The sequence below is a fragment of the Leptosomus discolor genome, chromosome 14 (genome assembly GCF_034619465.1).
Source record: "Leptosomus discolor isolate bLepDis1 chromosome 14, bLepDis1.hap2, whole genome shotgun sequence".
Taxonomy (NCBI): domain Eukaryota; kingdom Metazoa; phylum Chordata; class Aves; order Leptosomiformes; family Leptosomidae; genus Leptosomus; species Leptosomus discolor.
The window spans coordinates 7946217-7973863 of record NC_141404.1 but is presented as its reverse complement, the minus strand read 5'-3'; the positions used below and the strand labels follow the sequence as shown (position 1 = coordinate 7973863).

The window sequence follows — 27647 nt, the reverse complement described above, 5'->3', positions numbered from 1 at the left end:
TGATAGAAACCATTTAAAAAAAGTCATCTCGGGTGTCAAGAATGATGGATTGTAGAGGAGAGAAGAAAACCGACTGTAAAGTCCCCTTTTTATAAAGGGGAAGTAGAGATACAAAGTCATCTGTCAGGCTGCTGCTGTGGTAGTTCACTTCAAAACCTTGACTAGGGTGCAGAAAGCCTCTCAAAGCAAGTAACATATTAATGTAACATAACAATTAATGTATACTTTTGCCTTGATAGGTAGTCATTTTAATTTATCGCTATAATCCTCCAAGCTAATATTTTTATACAAAAAATACTTTTGAAAAATTAGTCAGACTATCATTACGTTACTTTTGTATGGTTTATTTCAATATTTATTCTGTAAGGGAGAAGGGAAGCCCTTTCTATTAATAAGGAAACTTGGAATACTTTCAAAGCTTCTTCATTTCAGTAACATGTATGTGAGTTTTCTCGTCCTTTATTTTTATGCCTGAAAAGTTACATAGTTTCAAGGGCTGTATGTATATTGGGATGAATCATGCCAAATCTTGGACTGGGAACAATTGAGGAAGTCTAGAGAAGACTTCACAAGTATCAGACAAATAGTCTTTTGGTTACCAAGAACTGTGTGACTAACCTTCATATTTGTTCACTTTTTCTGTTGAAAAATAAACTTCTAAAGCTGTGGGGATGAGGTATTGACTTTTTCCAGATAATGTTGATTGTGAATTTTTTCATTACTTTGATGGGAGAACAGTGAAGTGAGATGTAGTTCTCCAAAAGACAGTTAATATAACATTGTCCCAATGTTGCTTTTTCTTACTCCCTTATTTTGCTCAGCAGAAAAGCACTTTTTGATGCATTAGCTTCTGCTCTTCTTGTGTTACTATTCATTCTTCTTTCTCCCAGTATCGTTGCTTGAGTTGCAATTGCAGGAAGCAATTTTAGGCTTTTTTGGGGAGCATATTAAGATCTCAGACACTTACAGAATTGTTTCCATTATGAGGCATTTACTTTCATAAGTGCTGAACTTTAAGAAAAGCTAAGACAAAACAATCATAAGGGACCGTAATGGGACTAAGGGACCCCATAAGGGACTAGAGAACTTAATATAAAAATATCAGTGAGTATTAAGAAAGTAATTGAGTACTCTGTTGGAAATCTGACTCTCATATAATTTAGTAACTTCTTGTTAGTATGAAACTAATATTCTTACTTGTCATGACACAGGTCTGAAGAAGCAAATAAAGCTTTTTCTGCAGCTGTGCAAATGCATGATGTGCTAGTGAAAGCATGGGCAATGTGGGGTGATTACCTAGAGAATATCTTTGTGAAAGAACGTCAGCTTCACCTGGGTGTATCTGCTATTACTTGCTACCTGCATGCATGTCGTCATCAGAATGAGAGCAAATCAAGAAAATACTTAGCAAAGGTAAGATCTAGATATTTAAAAAAAGAACTGGAGCTACACCCCTTCAGAAATTCATTCAGATAATGTTCAGTGCCCAAATTTGTGCAATTAGAGAAATATCAGTTACTGATGGAAAGCTTTAATTTGGGCGGAAAGTCTGTATATAGTTATTGTTGGGTCACTGCATGTAACTCATCTTGGATTTTTCTACTTCATTGGGACATCTGGGGTTTTCTTTAGGTATGGAACCTTATTGTGGGAGAAAGGGGACAAATCACATCCAGCATTTCTGCTATATAATGTGGTGAAATACCTGCAGAAAGGCATCCTTTAGTTGTTTAAAAAGTAATGGAATTTGATATCTGTTTATCATTGCTATGGATAATTCATATTAACTTTTACCTCAGTATTGCATTTCATTCCAAATAAGCCTTTTCTGTAAATTTTTACTTGAATTCAACAAAATTTCAGTATTATTTCTCTTTGTAGTATGTATTTCTCAGTTTGGGCATATTTACTTTCATCTCTCTCATGAAGAAAATTTAAAAAATGATAGCAGACTGTGGAAGAGAATCTATTTTGAACATGAAACAAACACAGAAAATAATTTTTTAGATTAAAGGTAGCCTCGATAGCACTCTGAAGTGTATTATTCTCCCTGTCTGGTTGCATAACTGTTAGTAATTTTTAGTCAGTGCTTAATATATTTGCATTCAAATTAAACTGTAGAACAAGTATCATTGGGGTGGACAGTTAAAATAATTGAAAACACCCAAAGAAATACTCAAGATCTTGTAGCAAAGTTAATTTATCTGAATAACCTATTTAGGGTTCTATAAACATGCCTAATTTTTCACATCCCCCCCTCCCCCAAAAAAAAACCCCAAACCCCTAAAGAATTTATGGAATGCTTTCTTCTGTCTTGTTTCATAGCAAGTAGTACACTTGTGTTTATTTTTTACATCCTTTAAATATTATTGTTAAGGGAGAAAATGACATTGGCCAGGCACAATGAATGTAACTTCTTGTGTCTGAGGCAACTTTAACGTGTACAAGGACTCCACTATCATATTAATAAAATATCTCTGGTTTTCTGTGCGTCATAGTGATTGATGTGTCTTGAATTTAAGCACTGAGATGTTCTCTTGAAATTCTTTTTTAGGTTCTTTGGCTACTGAGTTTTGATGATGATAAGAACACCTTAGCTGATGCGGTAGACAAGTACTGTATTGGTGTCCCACCCATTCAGTGGTTGGCCTGGATTCCACAGCTGTTGACATGCCTGGTTGGCTCAGAGGGCAAACTCCTGCTGAACCTCATTAGTCAGGTACAGAAGATAATCGCTAATTCTTTGTTGTCTGCAGACGTTGTTCTCAAGATGAGATAGAAATATTTTTCAAAGCAAATTAAGAAAATGGCAAGCTTTAAAAATGCTATTATTTGCAACTGTTGCTGAGTTAAAAAATGGTAACTTCTCTTTATAAGTAGAGTATTTTAAATTTCAAAGTGAGTGTTGCTTAATGAGGTTAAATCCAGTGAAATTTTATGCCGTATGTGCACGAGGCATTATAGCTTTACCTCTGGAATTCTATTTATTACACTTTTGTGAATATTAGAGAACACATATAAGATTTAGGGAGTTAGATGAAGAAACTGACTTCCTGGATTTATAGCTCTTAACTGACAGATATGAGTTTTGAATAATCTTGCTTAGGGATTTTAAGATTTTACTGCCTTTTGCTCTCTGCACTGAAGCAGGATCTAAGAATAGAACAGATACCTGTATCTCAGAATAAAGCTGTTTTAAGCATGTCTGTAGACTAAGGGAGAATAGGTGACATCTTTCTGTTAATGTGCTTTTTAGATACTGTTTTGTTACTGCTCCAGAGATGTTAACTAGTCACATTCTAACTTCAGCTCTGTTTTAGCATGTGCACAACCTGGAAGTGTTTTGGTGTTTGTTCATTCAGGTTAATGTAAAACAATTGTGAAGTCCTATTAATGTACAGGTGAACATGTGAAGCTCTCACAATAGCCTGTACCCCAGGCCACTTCTGTCTGCAGTGGTCCACTGTTTCCTGGTAAATGGCAAAGGACAGCTGTTGTGCTGAATTCCTCACTGTATTCTTCTTTCCTTCCCTCCACTTTGGATTTTTGACATAAGGACTCGATAATCCATGTGGGTCCCTTCTAACTTGGACTGTTCTATGATATCCAGCTCCTTTTATACTGTCCATTATCTTTGTTCTTTCAAAGGTCTAAGAATATGTATTTTTGTAGAGAGAGAGTAAGTCCATGTGTGTTTGCATAAGTGTCTGCATATGTGTAAGTGTTCCCTTCCCTTTCTTTCCGTAAAAGTAAAATGAAACTTTGAAGAGAATATGCACAGCTTAAGAAATTTTGTTTAGGCAAAATTTCTGATGCGTATGACCTGGTGTTGTCTTGCTCAGCTGTCTTCTGATAGCTGACAGAAAAAAACTTATTTCAATGAGTTGTAGACACTTTTTATTTATTGAGATCTGTATAAAACTTTTAGAATCACATCTCAATAAATAAAAAGTTCTACTGTAGTTGGAACTTAAACTCATGAATATCGCAAATATTTTTGTTTATCTTGCCTTTAAACTTCAGGTCCATGAAGGAATACAGAATGAAAAAGTAGCAGGTTTTCCATGTTGCAAATTTAAAACTCTTAAATTTACAGAAGTACTAGAACCTAAACCTTACAATTCTATTCAAACAATTTACTCTTGAATTATAGCATGAAGCATATGTGTGTTAGGTTAGTAATCTGCCATAAATATCATATTACTGAACAGTTAAATGCCATTGCAAAATTTCTGCCACTTACCACACCCATTTGGATGGAGAAAGAATCTGTGATTTAGTAAAATTGTGGCTGGAGAAGCCTCTAATCATGTCTTAAGATGTGCTCTATTGTGGGTAGTACTTAGACAACATCATTTCTTTCCTTTAATAGATACTGACATTTACAGATTTTAAAGGGGATGCTGAATCTTAATATCTCTCTAACTTTTTTTAGGGAAGCCATAAAATCTTTTTTATTTTTGGGTGAAATTGGTAACCCCTTACGTTAAGTGCCACAATTAGGTGGAGTAGAGTTACTCTCTAATGGGCCTTCTTACCAAGTATCACAGGGCTTGCTGGGAATTGTGGCCTAATTTGAAGACTAACTGCTGTCATTATGTCTGGTTTTCTTCCATTATGTACATGAGTAAGATCTTTGAGCTGGCCCAGCTGGTACTCTGGCATTATGCTGTTTTCAAGTTTATTAGCCAATATGATCTGGAAGCCCTAATTAGATAATGCCTTAACGGTGTGTGTAGGGAGTTACCATTTCATCCTCTTTGGGTTTCTGTTACTGAAAGAATATTTAATTTCCTAGTTTTCCATAAGCTGTGATTTAAAACAAGGAGCTGATTTGTTACTGAATTGCACTCATTTACAAAGAGAATCTGTACGTGTTTTTCTGATCTATAGTCAGTTTTCCTTAACTGAGAAGTATGTGTATGTGTATCTCCAAATAGGTGGGAAGAGTCTATCCCCAAGCTGTCTACTTCCCTATCAGGACCCTCTATTTGACCTTGAAGATAGAGCAACGAGAGCGCTACAAAAGCGGTGAGCTTGATAATGATCAAGTTGTTTGGACTCTTTGTAACTTAGTTATTATTTTGAGTTTCACCTGCTTTTTCTGGGAAAATAGATTCTCTAGAAAACATACCAGCTTATCAAGGCTAAGGAAAAAAAAATCTTGATAAACTTTTGCTTGCATTCGTTTGTTTCTGTGAAGTTAAATCTATAGATGGCTTGAGCTGTCTTGAATTTTCTTGAATAAAATATTCACCAAGGGGTGTTTCATCTCCTTCATTCTCATGTCACCTTAATTATTGAGAATCACATGTTCTTTACTGTATTTAATCTTTAAAAATTGGTAGAGAGGTCAAAAATTCTTGGATTAAAAATACAGAACACCATAGTTTTCTAACACGTTTACTGTAATTTTGATTGGAAGCATGAACCATGCAATATTCAGTTTCTTTTCAAATGAGTCAAACTTTAAAAAATAATTTAACAAAAGATGAGTTCATGTAACTAAAGTGAGGTAAACTGCTTTCTTTGAATAATCTGTACTTTAATGTCTCCGTAATAACTTCTTATGGTGAATTTTCAAGTAAAATGAGCATTTAAGTTTACACAAAATAAAATCTGTTTTGCCTTTGAAGAAATGTTTGGGAGGTAGGGAGAACGTTAAGCAAATTGCACAGCACCTTTTTTTTCTGTAGAATACATCCTATTTAGAATTGTTGTGTTAAATGATTCCACAGAATTTAGTTGTTCTTTTGTCCCATATAGTCTCCTGGGAATCCCAGGAGACCTCTCCCTCCTGTTCTGTATTCTTTGTTACGAATTGTTTATTTATTATCCTTTTCACTTGGGAATTGGTTCACTAAATTTCTGCAGAAAATTTTGAAGGGCACTAATTAAATAATGTCTTTTCTTTGGGTGCTCCTTTGGAGGAGGAGTCGATGCCCACATACCATAACACTTCACTGCATTCGTATCCAGTGACAGAGATTCCCATGCCAAATTCTTGGTATTGTCACATGCACAGTTAGTGATAACCATTAAAAAACTTTTCCAGTGGTTCAGCCACAAACCACTGCTCTGTTGGTGGGTTATGTGAAGTAGTGTGTGGGGGTTATCTGATAAAGGAAAGCTCTGTGCTTAGTCACTGTCTGATGTAGTTGTAATGCAGGAGATCAGTTGTACTAAAAGATACTCTTTATGACAATTTGTGTATTGTTGGCACCAGCATGTTTATTCTTAGTTATGTGTGAGAGATGTCCCCAACAGGGAAAGGAGCAAAACCTCCATAATTTAAATAATTTGATCCTATATGAAACAATGTCAGTTCAAGAGCATAGTTAGGTAGATTGAAAGCTATGGCTACACCTCCTCTGTGTTTTTGAAGAGTGTTTATATTGCTCTACCTCTGTGAAGTCTGTAGCATTCAACAGCGTTTGGATCAGAGCTTTCGTTCTAAAAAACTTTTCTCAAATTTTCTGAAATTCAGTAGGTGACACATGATTAATACTTAAGGCAAATCTAAAGCAAATTCTTGGAACAGTTTATTTCATGCAGGCATCCATTAAGTTTATGAAAGGTAATTTTAATTTTTTTTTTCATTTTCCACTTTCCAGATTCTGGGCAACAACAGCCAAGTTCAGTTGGAAATCAATCTCACTCTGCTTCAGATCCTGGGCCCATCAGAGCCACTGCACCAATGTGGCGGTGCAGCAGAATTATGCATATGCAGCGAGAATTACATCCAACACTCTTGTCTTCACTGGAAGGCATTGTAGATCAGATGGTCTGGTTCAGAGAGAATTGGCATGAAGAGGTATTTGGCTTTAGTACACCTTCATATGTATGTATCATTTGAGGAAAAGTTCACTGGAAAATATTTATCTGAAATTATTTTTAAACATTAAAACATGACTATTTGTTTTGATGAGTAAATGGATGTATTTGTAGAACTGATAGTTCTGATTGGAGTTTTAAGGAGCTTGTTTATTTCTGGAAGCAATACAGAGGTTTCCCAAAACTATTAATTTGATGAATGCCTCTAGGATTTAAGCTGTTGCTTGTACTAACTGAAAAATTATGTTCTTACACTAAGTTTCGCAGATACCAGTTTTCTTCGTGATCTGGTTGTCTGTGACAGGTGGTGATTATAGTCTGAAGTTTGAATTATAGCGGAGAGCAGATGGACATGCCACTCCACTTCTAATATTTGCCTCTCAAAGCGTCAGGCTCTTCTGTCTACCTAGCACAGTGTTTGTTTGAAGAAGGATTCCTCATATCACGCCATTTGTATATCACAAAATATGAAATCTAAATCTTAGCTGCTGTTGAAAGAGCAAGGTGTACTTTGTGACACAGCATTTCACTGCTCAGATTATTCAGTTGCAGTGCTAATAAGGAATCAGTGCTGTCATTCTGATTGACCCTCTGATGCAGTTTAAAAATAGAGTTTTAAATAAATGTTTCTGAGAGGATATCTTTACTACATAAAATGTAGTGCGGGAATAAATACTTGGTGTCAAATCAGGCGGCCTAATTTTCCTAACTAGTTTGTCTTTTTTTTTTTTTTTTTTTTTTCCCCACTCAGGTTCTTAGACAACTTCAGCAGGGCTTGGCGAAGTGCTATTCAGTTGCCTTTGAGAAAAGCGGAGCTGTTTCAGATGCCAAAATCACCCCTCATACGCTAAATTTTGTGAAGAAGTTAGTCAGCACTTTTGGAGTGGGTCTTGAGAATGTCTCTAATGTGTCCACCATGTTTTCTAGCGCAGCCTCAGAGTCACTAGCTAGGAGAGCACAAGCAACAGCTCAAGATCCTGTGTTCCAGAAGTTAAAAGGACAATTTACAACAGGTAAGTGTTTAAAATGTTTGGTTTATTTGTTTGTTTTTTAAATGTTACTTTTAATCTCCAGAGAAATTTCCCCTCCAGAGTTCAACTGTGAAGGTGCTCTGCTTTTTTATTATTCTTCTAATATTTTTTCCTTAGAGAAAATATAAAAACCAGCACCTTTGTCATTCACCAAACCTGAAATGGTTTATTCCAGTCTTCTATGGAGTAATAAAGATAATTCAAGTGCAAACTCCAGAACTCCAAGCTGACACTATAGTGTGAAGTCTTTTAAAACAGCCTACTTCTGATGAGTAAGATTACTTTAGTGTTTTGGATATGTAGATTATAAAAATCCTAATACACAAATTTACATCTCTGTTAGGTAAATTGAATCGATAACTTTGATCAGATCTAATAAAAAAGATACTTAAGGGAAGTATCTCTTTTGCTTCATTTGTTTTCTCTTTATCAGTGGAGTTAGGTGTTTGAGTATCAGATGTTGATTTAAAATTCTAAGAGAAGTTTATGTAAAGAGAGTGTGGTTTTTATCTATGTGGTGAAAAGTGTTAGGCCGTGAGGCTATATATGACAGAAGGTGACATTGATTGGTACCACTGTTTTGGATTGCCAGGATTTTGAGTTTTGCATCTATCTATCTATCTAAAGTACATCAGCTTTTCTGTAAAGATAATGGTAGAATTAGATGAAAATGGATAGTTAAATATAAGTGTGGGTGGGTTTTTTTTTTTTCTTTAACAGAAGAATTCAAACTTACTAGTTGTTCAAAACAGGAAAGATAGAATTTTTATGAAAACCTGGGTTTTCATCTTCTTCTGAATCTACTTTTCTTTTTCCCCTACTGGGGCTCTGACTTAGATGATTCTGGCATGAGTTGCTATCATCTTAGCTTTTGTAGGGATTTTAAAAAACCAGTCCCTTTCCACATCAAACTGGTTCCTCTGCAAAAGTGAGACTTGCGTTGAAAAGGTATTCTTTTTAGAATTCTATGTTACATAAAGTTGTTACATAAAATTATTTGAGGTCAGCACAGCTACTGAGCATTTACAGAGTTTGACAAGTAGACTTGTGGTGTGTTTCCAAGCATTTTACTGATAATGTTGTGAAAATAAGTGAACTGATGGGAATCTTGTGAAAGTAACTCAGTTGTAGATATGACCTACATATCTTGTGCATGCTATGTATTGCACGATGTCGTTTTTGAGGCACAACAGTTGCATGACAGCAGATAATGAAAGTCCTGAACCATATGATTAAATTTTTAATGGGTGAAGTGTGCTAGGGAGGGAAATGGAACTAGAAACCTTTTCTGTGTCTTGAATGGAAGCATGGGTGGGCGGGGGAAGAAGGGGAATAATGATTAATGGGGTGAAATTTAACAAGTCCAAATGCCAGATTCTTAACCTAGGATGGAGTAATGCCAGGCACGAGTATAAATTGGGAGTGGCTGAAATCAACCCTGCAGAAAGCGACCTGGGGGGCTGGTTGACATCAGGCTCAATAGGAGCCAGCAGTGTGCCCTGGCAGCCAAGAGGACAAGCTGCTTCCTGGGGTTGCGTCAGTCATAACCAGCCCGTCAAAAGAGGTGATGATCCTGCTGTGTTCAGCATTGGGGCAGCCTCACCTGGAGTACTGTGTGCGGTTCTGGGCCCCACAGTTTCAGAAGGATGTGAAGGGACTGAATGCATCCAGAGGGCAATGAAGCTGGTGAAAGGGCAGGAAGGAATGTCCTGTGAGGAGCAGCTAAGGGCTTTGGGCTTGTATAGTTTGGAGAAAAGGAGGCTGAGGGGTGACCCCATTGCTCTCTGCAGCTTCCTGAGGAGGGAAAGTGGAGAGGGAGGTGTTGATCTCTTTTCCCTGGGATCCAGTGATAAGGGGCATTTGGGCAATGCCCTTAATAACATGCTTTAAAACTTGATCAGTCCTGAATTGGTTAGGCAGATGATCATTGTAGGTACCTTCCAACTGAAATACTTTACATTTAATACAAGTTTGGACTTGTTTTTAATTTTTAATAATGGTTTATATGCCTTTACAATGCAGTAGTAGTATAGTCACTTCTAAATTGTTCTGAGTGTTGTTGATATGCTCAGTTTTTGTTGGATTTGAGTTATTTTTGGTCTATCATAGTATCTCAGTTTCTTTCCTTTGAGTTTTAGAGAGATCTGGGGTTTCAGAAGATGTAAAGGAAAACTAAATATAACACCAGGCTCAAGTCTGCAAAATCTAAAGTAATGTTTCAGAATGTTTCTAGAAAAACAATTAAAAAGTTTAATTACAGTTCAGTTACAATTTCTAGTTAAAGCAAAAAATGGAGAGGATTTTCAGTTTTTATACGCTGTTGAGTATTTTTTGCGTGTCTATGATACATAAATGGCAGTTAAGGTTTTCAGGTTTGCTATCTAATCACAGCATTTATAAAGAATTATATGGAGCAACATATAAAACAAAGAACAGCAACGTAGGCCTGGACATAAAAATAATGTAAAGTCATCAAATACAATGTATTTCTTAGTAAAGTTCAGTTTAATAATAACTACTTTCTGTATTTTTTTTGTTGAAAAGTTCATGTTTTATTTTTTAAGTATGATTAAACATGAATGTCTACAGGATTAAAATAATTATTTTGCTTAGTGCTAGAGTTGATTTTATTTTAATCTAATAAATTCAGTATTTTAGTTCACAAATGAAGTGTGGGAAAACAGAAGGAATTAATCTGATCAATATACTAGGCATTTTTGTAATTTAATTCATTATGCAGAAAATGAAAACAAGTTTTTTATTAATTTTGTAATAACAGTAAAATGTACATAAACAAGTGAGTAGGATTGTAATTACTGTACTGAAGATGGCAAAGGCTGTTTTAACATTATGAGGAGCCATTTGTAAATTATGCCTACTGTGTCCCTTTGTCACACTAGAACGTTGATATTTGTTTGTTTTTCTGATTCTCAGTACCAGTTGCATTTAGATGATGGACAGATAATTACAGTGGTTGCCTTCCATTTCAAAAGTATCCAAGCTGAGGAGCTGTCTTGGAGTAAACTCTTTTCTTCAGTTATTTCCAGATTAATGTTGGCAGCTATGTTTTATAGACACTTTCAACTACGTTTGGTTGCATAATCATTTCCATCAACATCAGAGTTGCAGCTTAATTCCTGTTTGGAGCCACTGGGGACTGTCAGCCACTGGGACACCATTTCTTATATTCTTAGTCCTTTGTCTGCAGTAGTCTGGACTGTTGGAGCTTTGATAGGTCATCTTTTTCCATCCTAATGTTACATATTTTAAAACCAAATTTTACTTTGAATTTTTTTTCTGGAACTTCAAATGCATAGTTCTTTGACCATCTGTTCTTTGTTCCTTCTCTCCTTTTCTGCTAAACCTTTGACATCAAAGAACAGGCAAATGCTGAGAAATGCTCCCTTTGAGAGCTCTCTCAGCAGTGAAAGGAGGAGAAAAACTGCCTCAATTGTTCCTTTGTGGGCAGATGATAGTTTAGAGTTTGGGTCAGCTTCTTTCTGCAACCATCTCTCTACTTAAGCTGAATACGAATGGAAAATTCCAAAATATACTCTTAAAGGGCAAGATAATTTTCTTGAGAGTTTTGGCACCCAGCACAATGAATTATTTACTGCAAATGGAAACTCTGTAATCAGAAGGAAGCATCTTGAAGTCCTAGTGTGTCTCTGAAGTGTGGGGAGTGGGCAGAGGAAAGAGCTCTGTTAATAATTTTCAGCTTTTTTAAGGATTTTTTTTTTTTTCTTAAGAATGAGCATAGCATCACTTTGGTAACTCTTTCTTTACTTCCGTTTTAATTTTTAGATAACAGGATGTTATCCAGAAAATTCAGGTTGAGAGATTGGAGTTAGCATCATATTTGACCTTGGTCTGGTCTTTGCAGTCGTGGCTTTCTGGAGCTGACTGATAAACTGCTTCATATTTCTGCTTAACTGTCACTGAGATTTTTCATGTTTGCTGGTGGTCTCCAAAAGTTCTTGTGAGATTAAAAAGAACCTTTGAGAAGGTACAGAGTGTGTAGGTGTCTGAATGATAACTTCAAAAGCAAGGCAGCTCTTCTGTCTTGGAGAATGCTCGGATCTTCTTCAGTATCATGTGTATAAAGGATTTGAACTGCTCTGCAAAGCTAAGCTTACATTTCAGTCCTAAGTGGCATCATGCATGATGGGGTGTCTTGGCTCTTTAGTAGAAGATCCTTGGGTCGTGAACTTTCTTACCCCGGCTTTGTTTATGGTCAGAATAATCTTTACAATCTTGCAAAGGAGCTATTGCTTGTGCTAAAACCATTAACTGATTAGAACTGTTTTCTGGCAGCATAGCAGAAGGGGTTTGTTTTAGTCTTTGTTTGGAGGTGTTTTCTTTGTTTGTGTTTTAATGGTATGTTAATGTTCTGTAGGTCAAGGGTTTTAAGGGCACACAGGGTTTGGCACTCTAATTTTGCTAGCTGAAGTGCATTCGTTTTTCGTTTTTCGTGTTGCTTCATGAGAAGTGATGGTGCAGCCCTCATTTAGAAAGTATTAAGCTTTGTCTAGTTTTGTAAAGAACCGTCAGGATTTTTTAGGTCTGTTTAGCTGACGGGAAGATTGTGCCCTCTGTTTATCCTTTCATAGAGAATGGGAAGAACTTGTTGATTATGCTGGGTTGGATGGATTCAGGTAGCAATTTTTGAGATATTCAAGACTTTTAATGTATTTATTTGAAATACATACATCACGTGTAAAATCATTAGCAGCATTGAGAACAGAGAGCAAGCTTCCTCAGTTGAAATGCAGTCTATAAAGTCTTATGGTCATCTGTGGATATCTCCATTAAAGATGAGGAGGTAAACTTCCTATTCTGTTCAGGAAAAGGTGGCATAAGCACTAAGGAATTTTAGACCAGCATGTGTTACCTTGAGAAGATGTTCTCCAGTAGTAAGCACTGGGAAAAGTGGATTTGTTTGAAACAGAAGTACTATTTATATAGATTAAGATGTCTGCAAAGCAGAGAGGCTTTGTAGACAAATCATATCTGGTCTCATATTTCCCTTTCTTCCAGCTGAAGTGATTTTTATTCTCAGATGAGCTCTCTGTGACACCAGGAAAAAGACTAATTGAACTGTCTGGTTTTTCCATCTGCTACTGGGAAACAAAACAACAAAAAAAATCCTAAAATAGGCGTTTCAACAAACCACAGCTATTCTTGTGGTGAACTGAATGACTTTTTTTTTTTTTTTTTTTTTTTCTTTTTTGAAGGAATATATATTGTTGCTTATTTTTACTACTTTGGTAATTCACATTACCACAAAAACTAGTTGCAGTTTAGGGATACTTTCTTGCACTTCAGGGATTCAGGAGGTAAATGATTCAGTAATTCTGGCACTTTCGTGAAATGACTTACTCCCACTGCTCACTAGAGGGTAGGCTTGGGATTGTAATAAGAGTGTTTTACAGTGATTCTGCAATGGATGCACTACCCATACCAGGTAGAAAAAGAAAAGGGACTATTAGGGAGTTATACTAATTTCTAACATCAGTAAATATGAAACTCTTTTTTGTTACAGACTTTTTTCTTATAGATGTGGAAAGGATTTTGTATGTGCTGGTTTTTTGCTCTGTTTTGGGCTAGTAGAGTTAAGACTTCATATCAGTATGTCGTGGTTACACAATGAAATACGTTGGGTTATGTGTTCTCTGGTATTTTGTTTAAGTAACAGAATAGCAAAATGAAAGGAATCCTAGATTGCATTATTTTATTTGATAATAGTATTCTGTACATGTAAAGAAGAGAATTTGAAGGAAAAGAGTGTGTATATATAGAATTGTATGAACTCTTCTGGCTAAAAGAACAAATGTTCTAAGCTTGTTTGTAGGGATAAGTCTTGTGGATAATCAGAGTTTTCAGTGGTTTTAATTGTGGTTGGAAAAACCTCTTATATGCAGTAATTGCTGTGCGCATGTACTTAATTCACTATTAGTATACTTGCAGATAGGTGCTTGTAGCATATTTATGTGATCAAATTAATTTCCCCTCTGGGCAGCACTCATGATTGTTTTGGTTTGGTTGGCTGCGGTTTTGTTTCGGTGTCAACTTAGGAAGATAATGTCTGTAAGTAAAATACTGAAGCATAGGTACTGCAATAAGATTCAAGCTCATTTTTTGAGACTGCGTTAAATTTCTGTTGTATTGAACCCTAATGAAGATTCTGTTTTTTCTGCTTTAGCTCTAGGTCTCAGAAATAGTGAATTGACATTCTCTGTTTCTTGCTGTTGCTTTTTCACTTGTAACATGTTGGACTTAAAATGGCATCTTTTAGACTCTGGTAAAGAAATGGGTTTTAAAAATTCAAGTCTGTTAGTTAACTTGTGCAATTTGGGATGCCAAGCGAAGGAGTTGTACAGAAAGAGCAGTTTATTTTCTTACCTGGTTGTGTTTAATCTCCCCTTGTTGTGGTACTGAAGTGCTCAACCATAATTGCATTTGTGTATGTGGTTTCTTCATTTAACCTCTTTTGGGAAATTCCAAACAGATCTTATTTATTTATTTATTTATTTGCTGTGTTCTGGAACTGTAGTGAAAGCAGTGTTGAGAACATGGCATTGGTATTGGCCCAGAAAATGGTCGATATTGCAGTGATTTCTGTTACAGAATTATTTGCATAGTGTATTGCAGACTGCATATTGACCTTGAGAAGGTTCTTACTTCACTTGAATGTGGGCTAGAGGAGAGAGGTCCATGCTGCAATACTGTTGTGTTGCAAAGGAAAGAGCAGACTGTTTGCACAATGTTGTCACTTTTGCTTAGGTTGTCGTATCTGTTCTTCCTGTGGTGGCATGCAATTGTTATCTAAGCCAGGAAAGAATTAAAAGAATTTTCTTGCAGCTCAGAATAGAAGAATAATAGTAATAACAATTTTACTACTTATCCTGCAGTTGCTCACAGGTTCTACATTGAGGGTCTTTCATTCCTTTTAAAAGTAAAAAGCCTCCACTGATTTTAAATAACTCACTTTTGATGAAACAGGCAGAAAATTACAGTGCTAGATTGTAAAATAAACTTACTTTTCCTCTTTCACTAAATGATCTAAACTGAACGATCGGTTTATTATTGCTTTCTTTTGATGCAGTCTGTCTGTTTGCAGTATATAGACAGTTAAATACAGTAATAGTATTTAATACTTTCACAGTGTGTTTTTTCTAATGTTTGCATGACTATAAAACAAGGAAATTTGGGAAGTTCATGCTTTACTAAATAATAGAATATTTTAGAGCTGTGTAAAGAAAAGAGATAGCAGATTCTGACAGGTTTAAGTTATATACAATTTTGGGACTTCACTAAAAGATTTTCTATAGAGATGAAATACTCAACAGAGCCTGCCTTTTAAAGGCAGTACTACAGCTCCGTGTGTGTGTTTGGTTTGCACTATTGAACTGTATGATTTGTTCTCTTCCAGTGTCTGTTGTAGTGTTATAGCTGTTGTACGATCCTGTGCCGATTATGGTCTGACTCTTCCTTAATGCTTCTTATGCCTCTTCTGTGTGTGCCTGAACCTGCTAGTTTTCTTTGTGTTTAGGGTTCATAGGTAGCCATGTTCCTCTGCTGGACTTGCTGGTAGTATGCTTTCCTGGTTTTGTGTGAGTTGCTGGTTGTAGTAGCTTTCCATTTTACTGTAGTATTTGAGACTAGTCTGATGCTTTTGTACATAACAGGTGTGTGTGCGCTGTTAAAGTATTTTGCTTGAGGGCATATGGCTGAAAGAACCTCTTTGAAAATGCAAACTTCAAACACTTGCTAGTTAAATACCCTGTATAGAATTTGAAATACTGAGATGTGTGTGTGTGTATATATATATATTATTTTTTTTTTTACTTTAGACTTTGACTTCAGTGTGCCAGGGTCAATGAAACTTCACAATCTTATCTCTAAACTGAAGAAATGGATTAAAATTCTGGAGGCAAAAACTAAACAGCTTCCGAAGTTCTTCCTCATAGAGGAAAAGTGCCGCTTTCTAAGTAATTTTTCAGCTCAAACTGCAGAAGTAGAGATACCTGGAGAATTCCTTATGCCAAAGCCAACACATTACTACATCAAGATAGCAAGGTAACCTAAAAATACCCTTTGGTAGTTGTAATACTGAAAAAAGAGAAGAAAACCTAAACCTCCTCTATCTGTCCACTCTGCAAAAGTACATGTTGTGTATATTTCATGTATTTGATTCTATTTATGTAAATTTATACTTTGGTGTAACACCTTCATTTTTTATTTTCTTCTCCTTCAGTAATTTTACATTGCCTTACTAAGTAATGTTACTATTATATGAAGAGTATATTTGGTTTTCTTTTATGTTGATATAGGTTGAGATTAGTTCTACTGTTGTAGTCAACAGAGGTACTGTTCTTCAAATTAGCGATAAAGGTCTGATCTAATGATTAATTTTGCTCAAGAACCATGTTTGCTTAAGAACAAGTAAACAAAATCAAACACAAGCTTTTTGACTACAAAATAGAAACCATGGGCTAGCTGGATAATAGTTGTACCTTGTAATACAGTTGCACTGACTTATTTGGTGGTTTGTTGGGGTTTTTTTGGTTGGATTTTTAAAATTTATTTTTTTTTACATCGTGATTTAATATCAGAGGAGATCAGCTCGGATGTTTTAATATCCCTTTCTTCCTGATAGGTTTATGCCCAGAGTGGAGATAGTTCAGAAACACAATACTGCAGCTAGAAGACTCTATATCCGAGGCCATAATGGAAAGATTTATCCCTATCTGGTAATGAATGATGCTTGCCTGACAGAGTCTCGCAGAGAAGAGCGGGTATTACAACTTCTTCGCCTTTTGAACCCCTGCTTAGAGAAAAGGAAGGAAACCACAAAAAGACATTTGTTTTTTACAGGTACTGAAAAGAAAGATTTTGCATTACTTTTAAATCTGTGTTATACTCAAAGATTATAATTGCTAAAGTTTTTGACAGCTACTAATCACTGATAGTGAAGGTTTTGAATATTCAGAAGGTAAATTCACATCTGTCTAGGTGATTTGTTTTTTCTGGCATTGTAGCACCTCCCTGAAGAAGTAAAGTTGATTGCATGTGATGTAGGGTGTTTTTAGAAGAGTTTGCATGCATCATTTATGGTGTAGAGTTCAGTGGTGAACAACATAAATAAAGCAGAAGCATGCCTGTTGAATCTGTTGGATGGAAATGGATACATGTGCTTCAGAACAAGCATTTAGAGACAGTTGGGGAGGGACAGAACAAAACTTTTTCTCCCCAAGCTGCAATATATGAATATTGAATTTTTTTCTGTTTTCCACATTACACAGAAGAAGAAAATTTTTTTTTTTTTTTTTAAGAGCTTTGAATTTATATATATATAGCTTCTCTGTTCTTTGGTATGAGAAAATATCTCTGTAATTTTTGAAGTAGGTTTATATATCTGTGGTGACGTTTACTTTTAGGAATATATACTGACTGGTTAGTATATATCCATTCATAATCTAGATATTAGATGCTGGACTTCTGTTAACTGTACATCTGTGGTCCTGTAAAAGGTTACTTGGTTTGACAGTGCACTTTGCCAGCAGCACCACCTGGCAATGCTTAAACATTACAGAGTTAGCAAACATAATGGTAGGGAGGCCTTAATGAGGAGAGTTAAGGAGTATTCCAATATGATTTATGTGTATAAATTGTCAAAATACTCACGTATTGAAAAGGTCTCATAGTTTGGTATTTCAAAACAGAAGCAGTGAATGAAGGCTGAACATACAGTCTTAATTCTTTCTCTTTCCTTGTCTATCTTGACTTTTTCATGTGTCAATTATAAATAATTTGTTCATGAAATGAGAAACTGGGAATATCAGAGTCTTGGCTGGCAACATACTTGATCAGCTTGTGACTCAAATACTAATGTAATTGCTTTAAAATAGTTAAACTCCTGTGTTTTCTAGTTTCTAACACTGTTGGCAAGTTCCAGCTTACAGCTGTGTAGTTACTCTGTATTAATATATAAATACTTTTCATTTCAGAAGGTCGATGAATCACTTACTAACCTCATATAAATGAGTTCTGTACATTGCATTAGTCAGTTCTAATAATCCTTGGTTGGTGAGCAGGAAATATATTATGGATAAGGGAAACTTTAATCAAAGATGCTAAGGCAAAGCTGCTACTTTGCTGTTGTCCTTTTAAAAAGTGCTGAGATCCAATTTTGAAATAGTATAGTTTTTCAGTCCTTCTTGAGCTAATAGTATCTATTGACATGTAGTTGCTCTCATGAGCTTAGGTGGCCAGATGATGCAAGTTGCACTTAACAGTGCTAGAAATGCATATTTGAGTTCTAACTTTGGAAAGACCAAAATGTACAAGCCGAAGGATTTGTTACAATGAAAGGTAAATATAGTATCTGTACATATGTGAAGAAAATCTTGCATCACTCTGAGGCTAAAATAACAGAAATGCATTAGATAAAGCTTTGAAAGATACAATAAATAAGGCCATTGATACAGAAATATGCAGTCTATATAACATGACTAGTGAAGTAACATGTTTTTCTCCAAAGAGCTGTTTTTAAACTATAGTGTTTTTTGAAAGAATTCTTTACCTTGTGGTTTGATATTATTTGAAAGAACCTAAAGAACATTCGTTTCTCTGCTGCCAGAGGTTACTGGAAGCAGACCAGAAGAATATAGCTCATTAACACCCCTTTCTTCTGCAGAATGCATTTTCTTCTTTGGAGAAATTACATAAAACATTTTATGTTTTTTAAAACATATGTTTTTAAAAACGTTTAAACAACTTTTCCCTATTTCCTGAGGTTATTTATTACAGCTTCTGAAAAAACAATGAGAGAACAGTGTTGGTGGTAATGGGAGGTTGCTGTCAAACAGTACAGTGTCACTGGAAAAGCTAGCTATGGGAGAGGCCTTGTCTGTCTTGATATAGGTGGGGATGCACATAAGACTCAGTAGGATGATACATTGGTTGAGAAAAGTGCAAATAGGCATTTTGCTAGCTTACTGCTCATTGAGGAAAAGCTTAAGTTTTCCTATTATTGAATATTTCCTTGTGTTTTCCCTGTGTTATTTTCAAATAGTGTCATTTAAACATCTATTCCTCAACTATGTTCAGATTTTTTCCTCCGTTTTTTCTGGATCCCTTTAAGTATGCTATTGAGTTTAGTTTTGGTCTTCAAAGTAATTTTTATTGACATAATGCCAGTGTCATGTAATCAGATACTACAAACCCAGTTGCAGCTGAACAAAATATTGCCTTCTGCAGATCAAGGAAAGTAGGAAGAATGAGTGCTCAATTTTTTTTGCTAATATAGTTGAAATGTTTCTGTTAAGATAAAAATCTGCTATCATACTTGCTTCCTTTTAAACTGAGCTTGTGAATTAGTTCTGAGTGTAGTAATAAAAATTTTCTCTTGATACACTTCAGTTGATTATCACAGTCGTGTTTTCAGGGCTTATGATAACTTGCATGCTAATTCTTCTTCTCTTACCATGTAGGTTATGGATTAACTGTTCTGTTTTGCTCTCTCTGCCTGACACGCCCCCCCCCCCCAATTACTCCTAGTCCCCCGCGTTGTAGCAGTTTCTCCGCAGATGCGTTTGGTTGAAGACAATCCCTCTTCTCTTTCCCTGGTGGAGATCTATAAGCAACGCTGTGCCAAGAAAGGCATTGAGCATGACAACCCTATTTCTCGTTACTATGACAGACTGGCAACGGTCCAAGCACGGGGGACTCAAGCTAGCCACCAGGTATTAGAATATGTCATGAATTTTAGTCAAGGGTTTTTCTTGAGAACTCTGCTGTGTCCGATCCTGCCCCAGCTCTGACCCTTCACCTCTCATTTAAGATTTAAGACATATGTTTTTGCAGAGGTGGTGTTTTGATTTTTCTGGAGTTTTCTTTTGTTTTTGCTTAATGTGTTCTTGGGGAACTCTTATATCTCTGGTTCTTTAGATTATCTTGGAAATCTTCAAAAAAAAGCTGTGTGTATTCTACTCTAGGTTGTTTTGGGTAACTGCAACTGAAAACAGACAAGGGGCTAATTGTTTTTTGGTCCATTCTTATAGTGCTTTGGAAATAATTGATAACGTGGGAAGTGGCATTCCTAATATACATAAGCAGTTACAGCATGTGATGCAGGCTTTCCTGTGTTCTTCTAATGTATCTCCTAAAATTGCCAGTGGATTCATTTAATCTAAGTCGAATAGAAACAGTTGAGTAATCTCACCCTAATAAAGGATAGTACTCAGAAAGAACAAAGCTTCCTCTCTCTGTAACCTCCATTAACCATCCAATTGTAATAAATAAGGTTATTGTATGTGTGTGGGTTTTTTTGTTTTGTGGGTTTTTTTTTAATCTTAAGGTTAATGCAAATTCTTACATAAAATGCCAGTCCCCTTTCAAATATAGCTATTAGAAAATACACGGTATACATGTATCACAGACACCATTTAGAGAAACTATCTTTTCAGACTTTGTTACAAAATAAAATGAAGTGTTATGTAACATCTGTTTCTATTTTGAGAAATTTTCCTTCAGGTTATGAAACTCTTTAACGGCCATTTAATTGAAGTCAGTATGACTATCATGCTTTGTGGTGTAATAGAACAGATCCTATGTTTATTTTTTTTTCAAATTAATTAAGCTAGTATATGCTACAGTAATTAAATAATTTGGTAGATTGCAAATGTTTACATGTAGGGAAAAACTATTATGCAATGTTTACTTATAGAACCAGTTGAATACAGCTCTCTGCTTTTATCTTTGTATTTTTGAGGCAATTTTACTGTAATAAGACATGATACAAATTACTTTACCCAGTGTCTTTCCCTGTCTTGTGTAGTAAAAATCCTTTACCTTTTACCCTTTATGAAGAAACCATACGGAGAGACATCGTTAGGTTGCATGCTTTGTATGTCCCATGTATAATTTCATGTCTGTTATGCTTAAAATAAAGGATTTTATTTTATTGCTGCAAAATGCATATCCAGCTTGCGCTGAAGCTAGGAAATAGTGAAGCGCGTTCCGTTGGTTTCCCATAAGGAAGTGCAGCATCGTGAGTTGAATGTGTCTCTAGCTCGTTTCTGATTTTCTTGAAAGCCTTGAATAGAAGATATTTCAAATCAGGTTGTGCAACTTTTAAGTCTCAGGTTTTCTGACTTGTGTGTTTGCAGTTCTTGTGCTTATATGTTTTTTATTAAAAATTTAGTCTGTTTTTCAATAAAGAATATTTACTAGCCATGCAGAGGATGGGATAAGAAAATATGAGGTGTGTTTTGACACAGAAGTCAGGAAACAGTGTTGGAATGAAAGCATCCAACTTCAAGTTGTTTTTCCTGAAGTAGGATACAGCAGTTGAGAGAAGTTGTTTGGTAGTTGCTTTTGGCATATTTGCCTGTTGAGAAGAAGTGTATTAAAAGCGAAATCTTTCAACTAATATTTTTCATATGTAGGTTCTCAGAGATATACTGAAAGAAGTACAGAGTAACATGGTGCCGCGCAGTATGCTGAAGGAGTGGGCCTTGCATACGTTCCCCAATGCTACGGATTACTGGACTTTTCGAAAGATGTTCACTATTCAGTTAGCCCTAATTGGCTTTGCAGAATTCATCTTTCATTTAAACAGGCTCAACCCTGAAATGCTGCAGATTGCCCAGGTATGCTTTAGTTTGTTCTGGATGCATGGTGTTGTCTTTGACCAAATGGAAGTTTGGACGATACTTTTGAAATGAGTCAGAACGGTAATTTGACATACGTAATTTACAGTGCATTTCAGTAGGCCTTTCATTTATATGTGATTGCTCATCATGTAGGTAGTAATTTAGACTGCAGTCCCTGTGGACATCAACTCTACCTTCTGTGGTGAGAATTTAGAACTTTGTCTGTAAAATCATTCTTGGATACTGGAACTGTTCATGTGAATGACTGATAAGTCTGTCTTTTTAGTCCTTCAAATATATTGCTTTGAATATTGTCTCTGTCAAACAGATTTTTAAAAAAATAAAATTTAGAGCTTCATTTTCTTAAAGGGATATATCCTTTTTCAAATACTGTTCTTTTCAGCATTGCCATCACGTCAAGCTACAACTCCTAATAGTGATTTTTCTGTTTTGACCCAACATTTAAAATGAGGCTTGCTAACTTAGTAGGGCAAAGGTGGTATATATTAAAGTCATAACGCTGTTTTAATGCATGGAGGGCTATACTCTGTATAGCAATTAAGATTCTTTAATCCCTCTCGATAAACATTCAGATGCTTACCCAGAGTAAGCAATGCGTAGAGAATGGAGATCTGTCTATCTGCATGACTCCTCATAGACTATGCCACAGAAAAATCTGTTCCTTAAGTTTGATATTACAAGAATGTGTGTTTAGTAAGGGGTTTTGGGCACATGTTCTCAGAGAAATAAATCCCTGACTTTGTGTGTAACTTTTAACTTTTTTGCTCAAAAACTGTTTGGCTGAAAGAGTGAAAGGCTGTTGGAGTACTGTTTGTACTCTGAGTATTAACAGTAAACAAAAATACAACTTCTCATTTCACTAATGAATATATGTTCCATTAATTATTTTTGTGTATCTTGCTTTTAAATCCAGGATACTGGCAAGCTAAATGTAGCTTACTTTCGCTTTGACATTAACGATGCTACTGGAGATTTGGATGCGAATCGTCCAGTTCCATTCCGGCTTACACCAAACATTTCTGAATTTCTTACCACCATTGGGGTGTCTGGTCCACTGACCGCATCTATGATTGCAGTAGCGCGCTGCTTTGCACAGCCAAACTTTAAGGTTTGTATATATACTCTTTGAAAGATTGCTTGCAGACATGTTATATTTAGCAATTTATAAACTATACAGCACTTTCTTGGTTAAAGTAAACTGAACAGTCTGTATTTGTTTTTAAATCTTACCCTAAGGTCATCCCAAAGGCCAGATGAAATGTTTGCCTTTTAGGAAACAGTAAGAGGAATATAGGTGTAGTTCTAGCCTTAATTTAATTTTTTTGTCTGAATATGTTAATTCAGGCTGATTGTTTCAGTGCTCTAACCTCATAAATCCTTACAAATTCTGGCAGTGGTAAATAGTAAAATGACAAATGCAACATCATTTAGAATCTTCATAATAATCTGTGAATAGAATCGTGCCTTGGCCCTTTGTTAGCGGAATAGAATGCTAAAGATACACTGTTACTTTGATGGGTTCTAGCTCTTAGCAGGGTGCAGTTTTCTAAAGAAATTGTCTAACTTCCCTTTTAAATTCTAATGCTTTCCTAAAATGAGGCATCTTGCACTTAGGCAAGCAATTTTCACCAGAAAGACATTGCACATAATGTACTGCAGCTATGGTGTGAGCTAGTTACTTTTTAAAAGATGGAAAATATCCTGAAGTGATTTTTTTTCTTTATCTATAATACAGAAAGCTGTGTTAGAATATTTTTTGATAATTCATCATCTTGCCTTACAAAGCCATGTCTATACATGCGAACAGATTTGCAGACACAGCCTGTAATTTCAACACCTGAGTGATGCGTGCCCAGTTAGACATGCCACATCAATTCGGTGTGGCCCCATCTCGAGTACCGTGTGCAGTTTTGGGCGCTTCAATATAAGTAGGACATCACACTGTTAGAGTTTATTTTGGAAGCTCAAGACTGTTGGAGTTGACTCAACTCAGTGATGAGAAAAAACAGGAAGCTGTTTGTTGCAGGAATTTCTTTTTCATCCAAGGATAGAACTGCCGTGTATATACATACGTATATACATGTATATATTATTTACATATGTATGTATGTTGCAGTCGGAGTTTTTTCTGTTTGGCAGAAAACAGTATTTCACGAGAGCATAGTTGTGCAAAAAACCCCCAGCACTCAGTCTTTGCACAAGACTTCTGTGTATGTGTGCATGCGTGTGGGAAAAGTCGTAAATTTAGTGGAGTCATTTAAAAATAGAATGTACATGACTCTGTATGTGTATGAAGATCTTAATATAAGTATGTATAGTTTGTGTGATTTGTTATTTCTGTAGGAGTTACTGTGTTGTATTTTTCACAACGAGAGCTTTTTATGAAAAGAAACACCTTGAGAGGAGATAGGAATGTTGGTTGGGAGCCACACTCATCTTGAAAAGACAGATTGCAATGTAGGACCAAAAGTGTCAAAGTGCTGTGGACTAAAATCTAGTTACAATTCTATAATCCCTGATGGTTCTTTGGATAAAATATAATAGTCTGATTTTTCTCCTTCCTGTAGGTTGATGGCATCCTAAAAACTGTGCTACGGGATGAAATAATTGCATGGCACAAAAAAACACAAGAGGATACTTCCTCTCCCCTCTCAGCAGCTGGGCAACCTGAAAACATGGACAGCCAGCAGCTGGTTTCGCTAGTTCAAAAAGCTGTTACTGCTATCATGACTCGACTTCATAATCTTGCTCAGTTTGAAGGAGGAGAAAGCAAAGTCAACACTCTGGTAGCAGCTGCAAATAGCTTGGATAATCTGTGTCGCATGGATCCTGCCTGGCACCCCTGGCTGTAACTTGAAATTTTCAATAGCTTTTTTTGCTGCTGTTTGTGGTGTGAGCCATATATTGTGTTAAGAAAATGTGAAAAAAGCTTTCTAGACCATGGCTTACCTATCACACTGCATTTTGTCAGTCTTCATTTTAATTGTGTTTACAGTAATAGGACAATTTAACTGTTTCTAGTTTCATGAGGGGATGTTTCCTCCTGTTTAAGAAAGGTTGTTTAATATGCAGCAACAGCTTTCACAAATAGCTTAAAATTAAGAGAAGAAACTTAAATAATGTACAGAAAAATCTTATTTTATGATGAGGACTAAAACTATCACTGTTAGATTTAGGGTCTGCCATTCCTAATAACCTGCAGTATATAATTTTTTTATACAATAGTAATTATTAAAAAAAAGACAATATTCCCAGTTACTGAGTTTTACTTTGTGAAATTTTACTTAATCACTGTCCCTTCATTATACCAAATTGAAGGCACAAATAAATACTTTCTTTTAAGTTTGCTTCAAATTCACATGAGCAAAGTTGGTTTGTACAGAGAATTTTGTACCAAAAGTATAGAGGTGACTTTTTGTTAGGCACTGAGAAAATGATGATCAAATTGTGCTAGCTTTTCTTGGAGCACAAGCTATGTACAGTAAAAGTGTGAACCATTTAGAGTATTTGGTTTAGTTGTGGACAGTGTTTGGGGGGGAATTTTATAAAAAGGATGGAAAAAGTCGTCCTTTGATACATGTATTTGGCTGTAATAGATAAAAAGAGTGAAATCTTATAAAGGTTTTTTTTTAAATGTTTAGAATTACAATAGCTTCTTTAGAATGATTCTGTATCTTTGTAATTTAAGAAAAAAATCAGTTTAATGTTTCACTTGTCTTTCTGTTGTGTTAGCATTTTTATAAAAAATTGATGTTGAGAATGTTAAATTTGTACAGAGTGATTTTTCCAAAATAAATATTTTGTAAAACTCTCTATGGTATTCATTTTATTTAGAGTATTTTTAGTACTGGACTATGGACTAAATAGAAGGGAACGAAAGCAGGTGTAATCTTTACTAAATGAAAACAGCCTATATGTTAAAAGGTGATGACTGGATTAATGAGATGTGGGTGTGATGTTCTTGCATATGATGTTGAATTTGTTTACAGAAGAACTGCAAATAGGTACTATGTATATGACAAGAATTTATTCATTCAGTGTAGTCTTTTTCTTCCTAGCCAGTCAATTAATGTATTAACTATCTGTTTTCTAAAAGTTTTTCTTTAAACAGAATAGTCTATTTTGTATCTATAAGAAATTCATCTTTTAAGTAATTGTTCAGAGGTCAAATTTATATGTGCAGATGAACTCTATGAGGGGATTTCCGCTGTTCCCACAGAAACAAAGATGATCTTGATTGCTATAGCAAAGGATGGGTCTGTCTGTGGTGTGTGTGGGTTTTTTTGTTTTGTTTTGTTTTTAAATAGCTGTCAACAAGTTCTTTAGAGATTTCAGAATAACATGAAAGGCGTAATTGAAGTTAATCACCACCATTCAGTAATATACCGTCTGTGAGACAAGGGGAATTTCTAAAATCTGATCTGATGACTTTCCCTGGGTAGGTGAGCTTACCTGCAAGTTAACAGATGAACAACATCTAACTCCTTGGTTACCCAGAGATCAAGGCTTGCAGTAGATATGACTGTAGTCAAGTCATTATTTAAAAACAAAGCAAGGTGTGCTTTCCATCGGTCTCTTACAGAGTTGCAAAAAGACCTGTTCCTTTCATCTTTGCAGCCATTAGCAGAGCCACTGCATTGATACGAATTTGAGTGTCAGCATTATGCAGGGGTACTTGTCCCTCTCTGCTGTGCATCTTACACGGCCGTTCTGCTGACACCATAACGTGAGGCAGAAAGAAGTGAGGCTGATGGACAGAAAGCGTGATGGATGTACGTATATACAAGTGTATATATAAATACACACAGAGTTTGCAGCCATGACTAATATGAGCTCAGTATTGTTTAATTAAGTTGGTGAATTTAAACCCATTTGAAGGCTAAGTGTTACATAGGTTTTTACTGTAAGTTTGGCTGGGAAGCATCACTTTGTCAAGTCAGACAGACCTCGGGTATCAGTTATTTGCTCAGTCGTCATTACCTTTCAGATGGGATATTCCACTGTTGTACTGGGTGTGAAGCCTTTGGTGGTTAGTGCAGAATATTTTGCTGTATGTTAGTTATGCATAAATGTTACAGTATATGCCAATTAAACATAGTATGTAGGATAATATATAGTTTTGCTAGGTTAATTTATGAATTTGCACCTGTTCTTTACTTTTTGGGTAGTAGTAGTTAGTTTGTAGTTCTAATACTTCTAGTGTTAAAAATGAAGATACCTTGCACTCCAAATTAAATGCATTTTTTTTTCCCCCTTGGGATATAACTATAATATAGCAGGAAAAATAAAGTGCATTTTTGAAAATGGAAATTAAGATACTGACTTGTACATCAAGCTTTGCCCTTAGCTCTCAAATGAAAAGTAAATGTTCAGTAATGAATTTAAGGGAAAATCTAATATTTTTTAGAGAAAAAGCCTGGAAAATAAACGAATGTTCCATTTTCGTTGTGAAAGATAACACAATATTAACGAGCAATGATAAATTTAGCTTATTCTTTATAGGAGTTGTAATAATCTAATCCTAGAAATTTTGGAATAAAAAGCAAATTGGAAATGCTTGTTCTCTGGCTTAACCTCCAACTACAGTAGTGCATTATATGTTGCTCTGAAAATATGTCATTTAGAGGATTTCCCATGCAAGTTTCTTTTTGGTTCTTTCCTAGGTGAGATGGAGCAGAGCTTTTCACAGCTGAATCACTACTGCCTTTCCCATTAGTTGGTTTGAGGACCTTAGCAAGAGCAAAGGAATTCTCATCAAGCAAGTCGTGATCGTCATAGGTGACTACCTGCTTCTTCCCTGTGTCCGGAAGAGCCAGTAGCAGATGAGGTCCAGCAGAAACGGCTGGTAAGTGTTCAGCCCTCAAAGGCTTAAAAAAGAATGGTAGCCAGCTGGTTGACCCTGAACCATAGCCACATGATGACAGGTAAGGTTGGTCAGTTTGTGGACTTGAGATGGACATTTAGATCAAGGGGATCAAGCCTTTCTTCTTAACGTAGTTCTTAACGTGTAACAAAGGATTTGCTGTGGATTTGGCTGGGAGGAGGAGTTTATTACTTCTCAGCAGGTACTTTTTGTTCTAGATTATGGCCTCCTTGTATGATG

The 27647-nt window shown here is 35.7% G+C and overlaps 1 protein-coding gene across 5 annotated transcripts in view; it reads left to right on the top strand.

Annotated features, from left to right (window-relative positions):
• Window positions 1-25211, top strand: part of TRRAP (transformation/transcription domain associated protein) — a 96463-nt gene extending 71252 nt beyond the window's left edge. For 3 of the 5 annotated variants that reach the window (XM_086473313.1, XM_086473315.1, XM_086473314.1), the window contains 11 exons: window positions 1212-1413; window positions 2555-2719; window positions 4941-5031; window positions 6615-6814; window positions 7586-7847; window positions 15719-15944; window positions 16525-16742; window positions 19428-19612; window positions 21317-21520; window positions 22458-22652; window positions 24112-25211. In XM_086473313.1, coding sequence (XP_086329439.1) covers window positions 1212-1413; window positions 2555-2719; window positions 4941-5031; window positions 6615-6814; window positions 7586-7847; window positions 15719-15944; window positions 16525-16742; window positions 19428-19612; window positions 21317-21520; window positions 22458-22652; window positions 24112-24396 — 2233 coding nt within the window. In that variant the 3' untranslated portion in view covers window positions 24397-25211. The remainder of the gene's footprint in view (window positions 1-1211; window positions 1414-2554; window positions 2720-4940; window positions 5032-6614; window positions 6815-7585; window positions 7848-15718; window positions 15945-16524; window positions 16743-19427; window positions 19613-21316; window positions 21521-22457; window positions 22653-24111) is intronic. The other 2 variants (XM_086473317.1, XM_086473316.1) reach the window with 1 other exon arrangement.
• Window positions 25212-27647: the final 2436 nt, after the last annotated feature.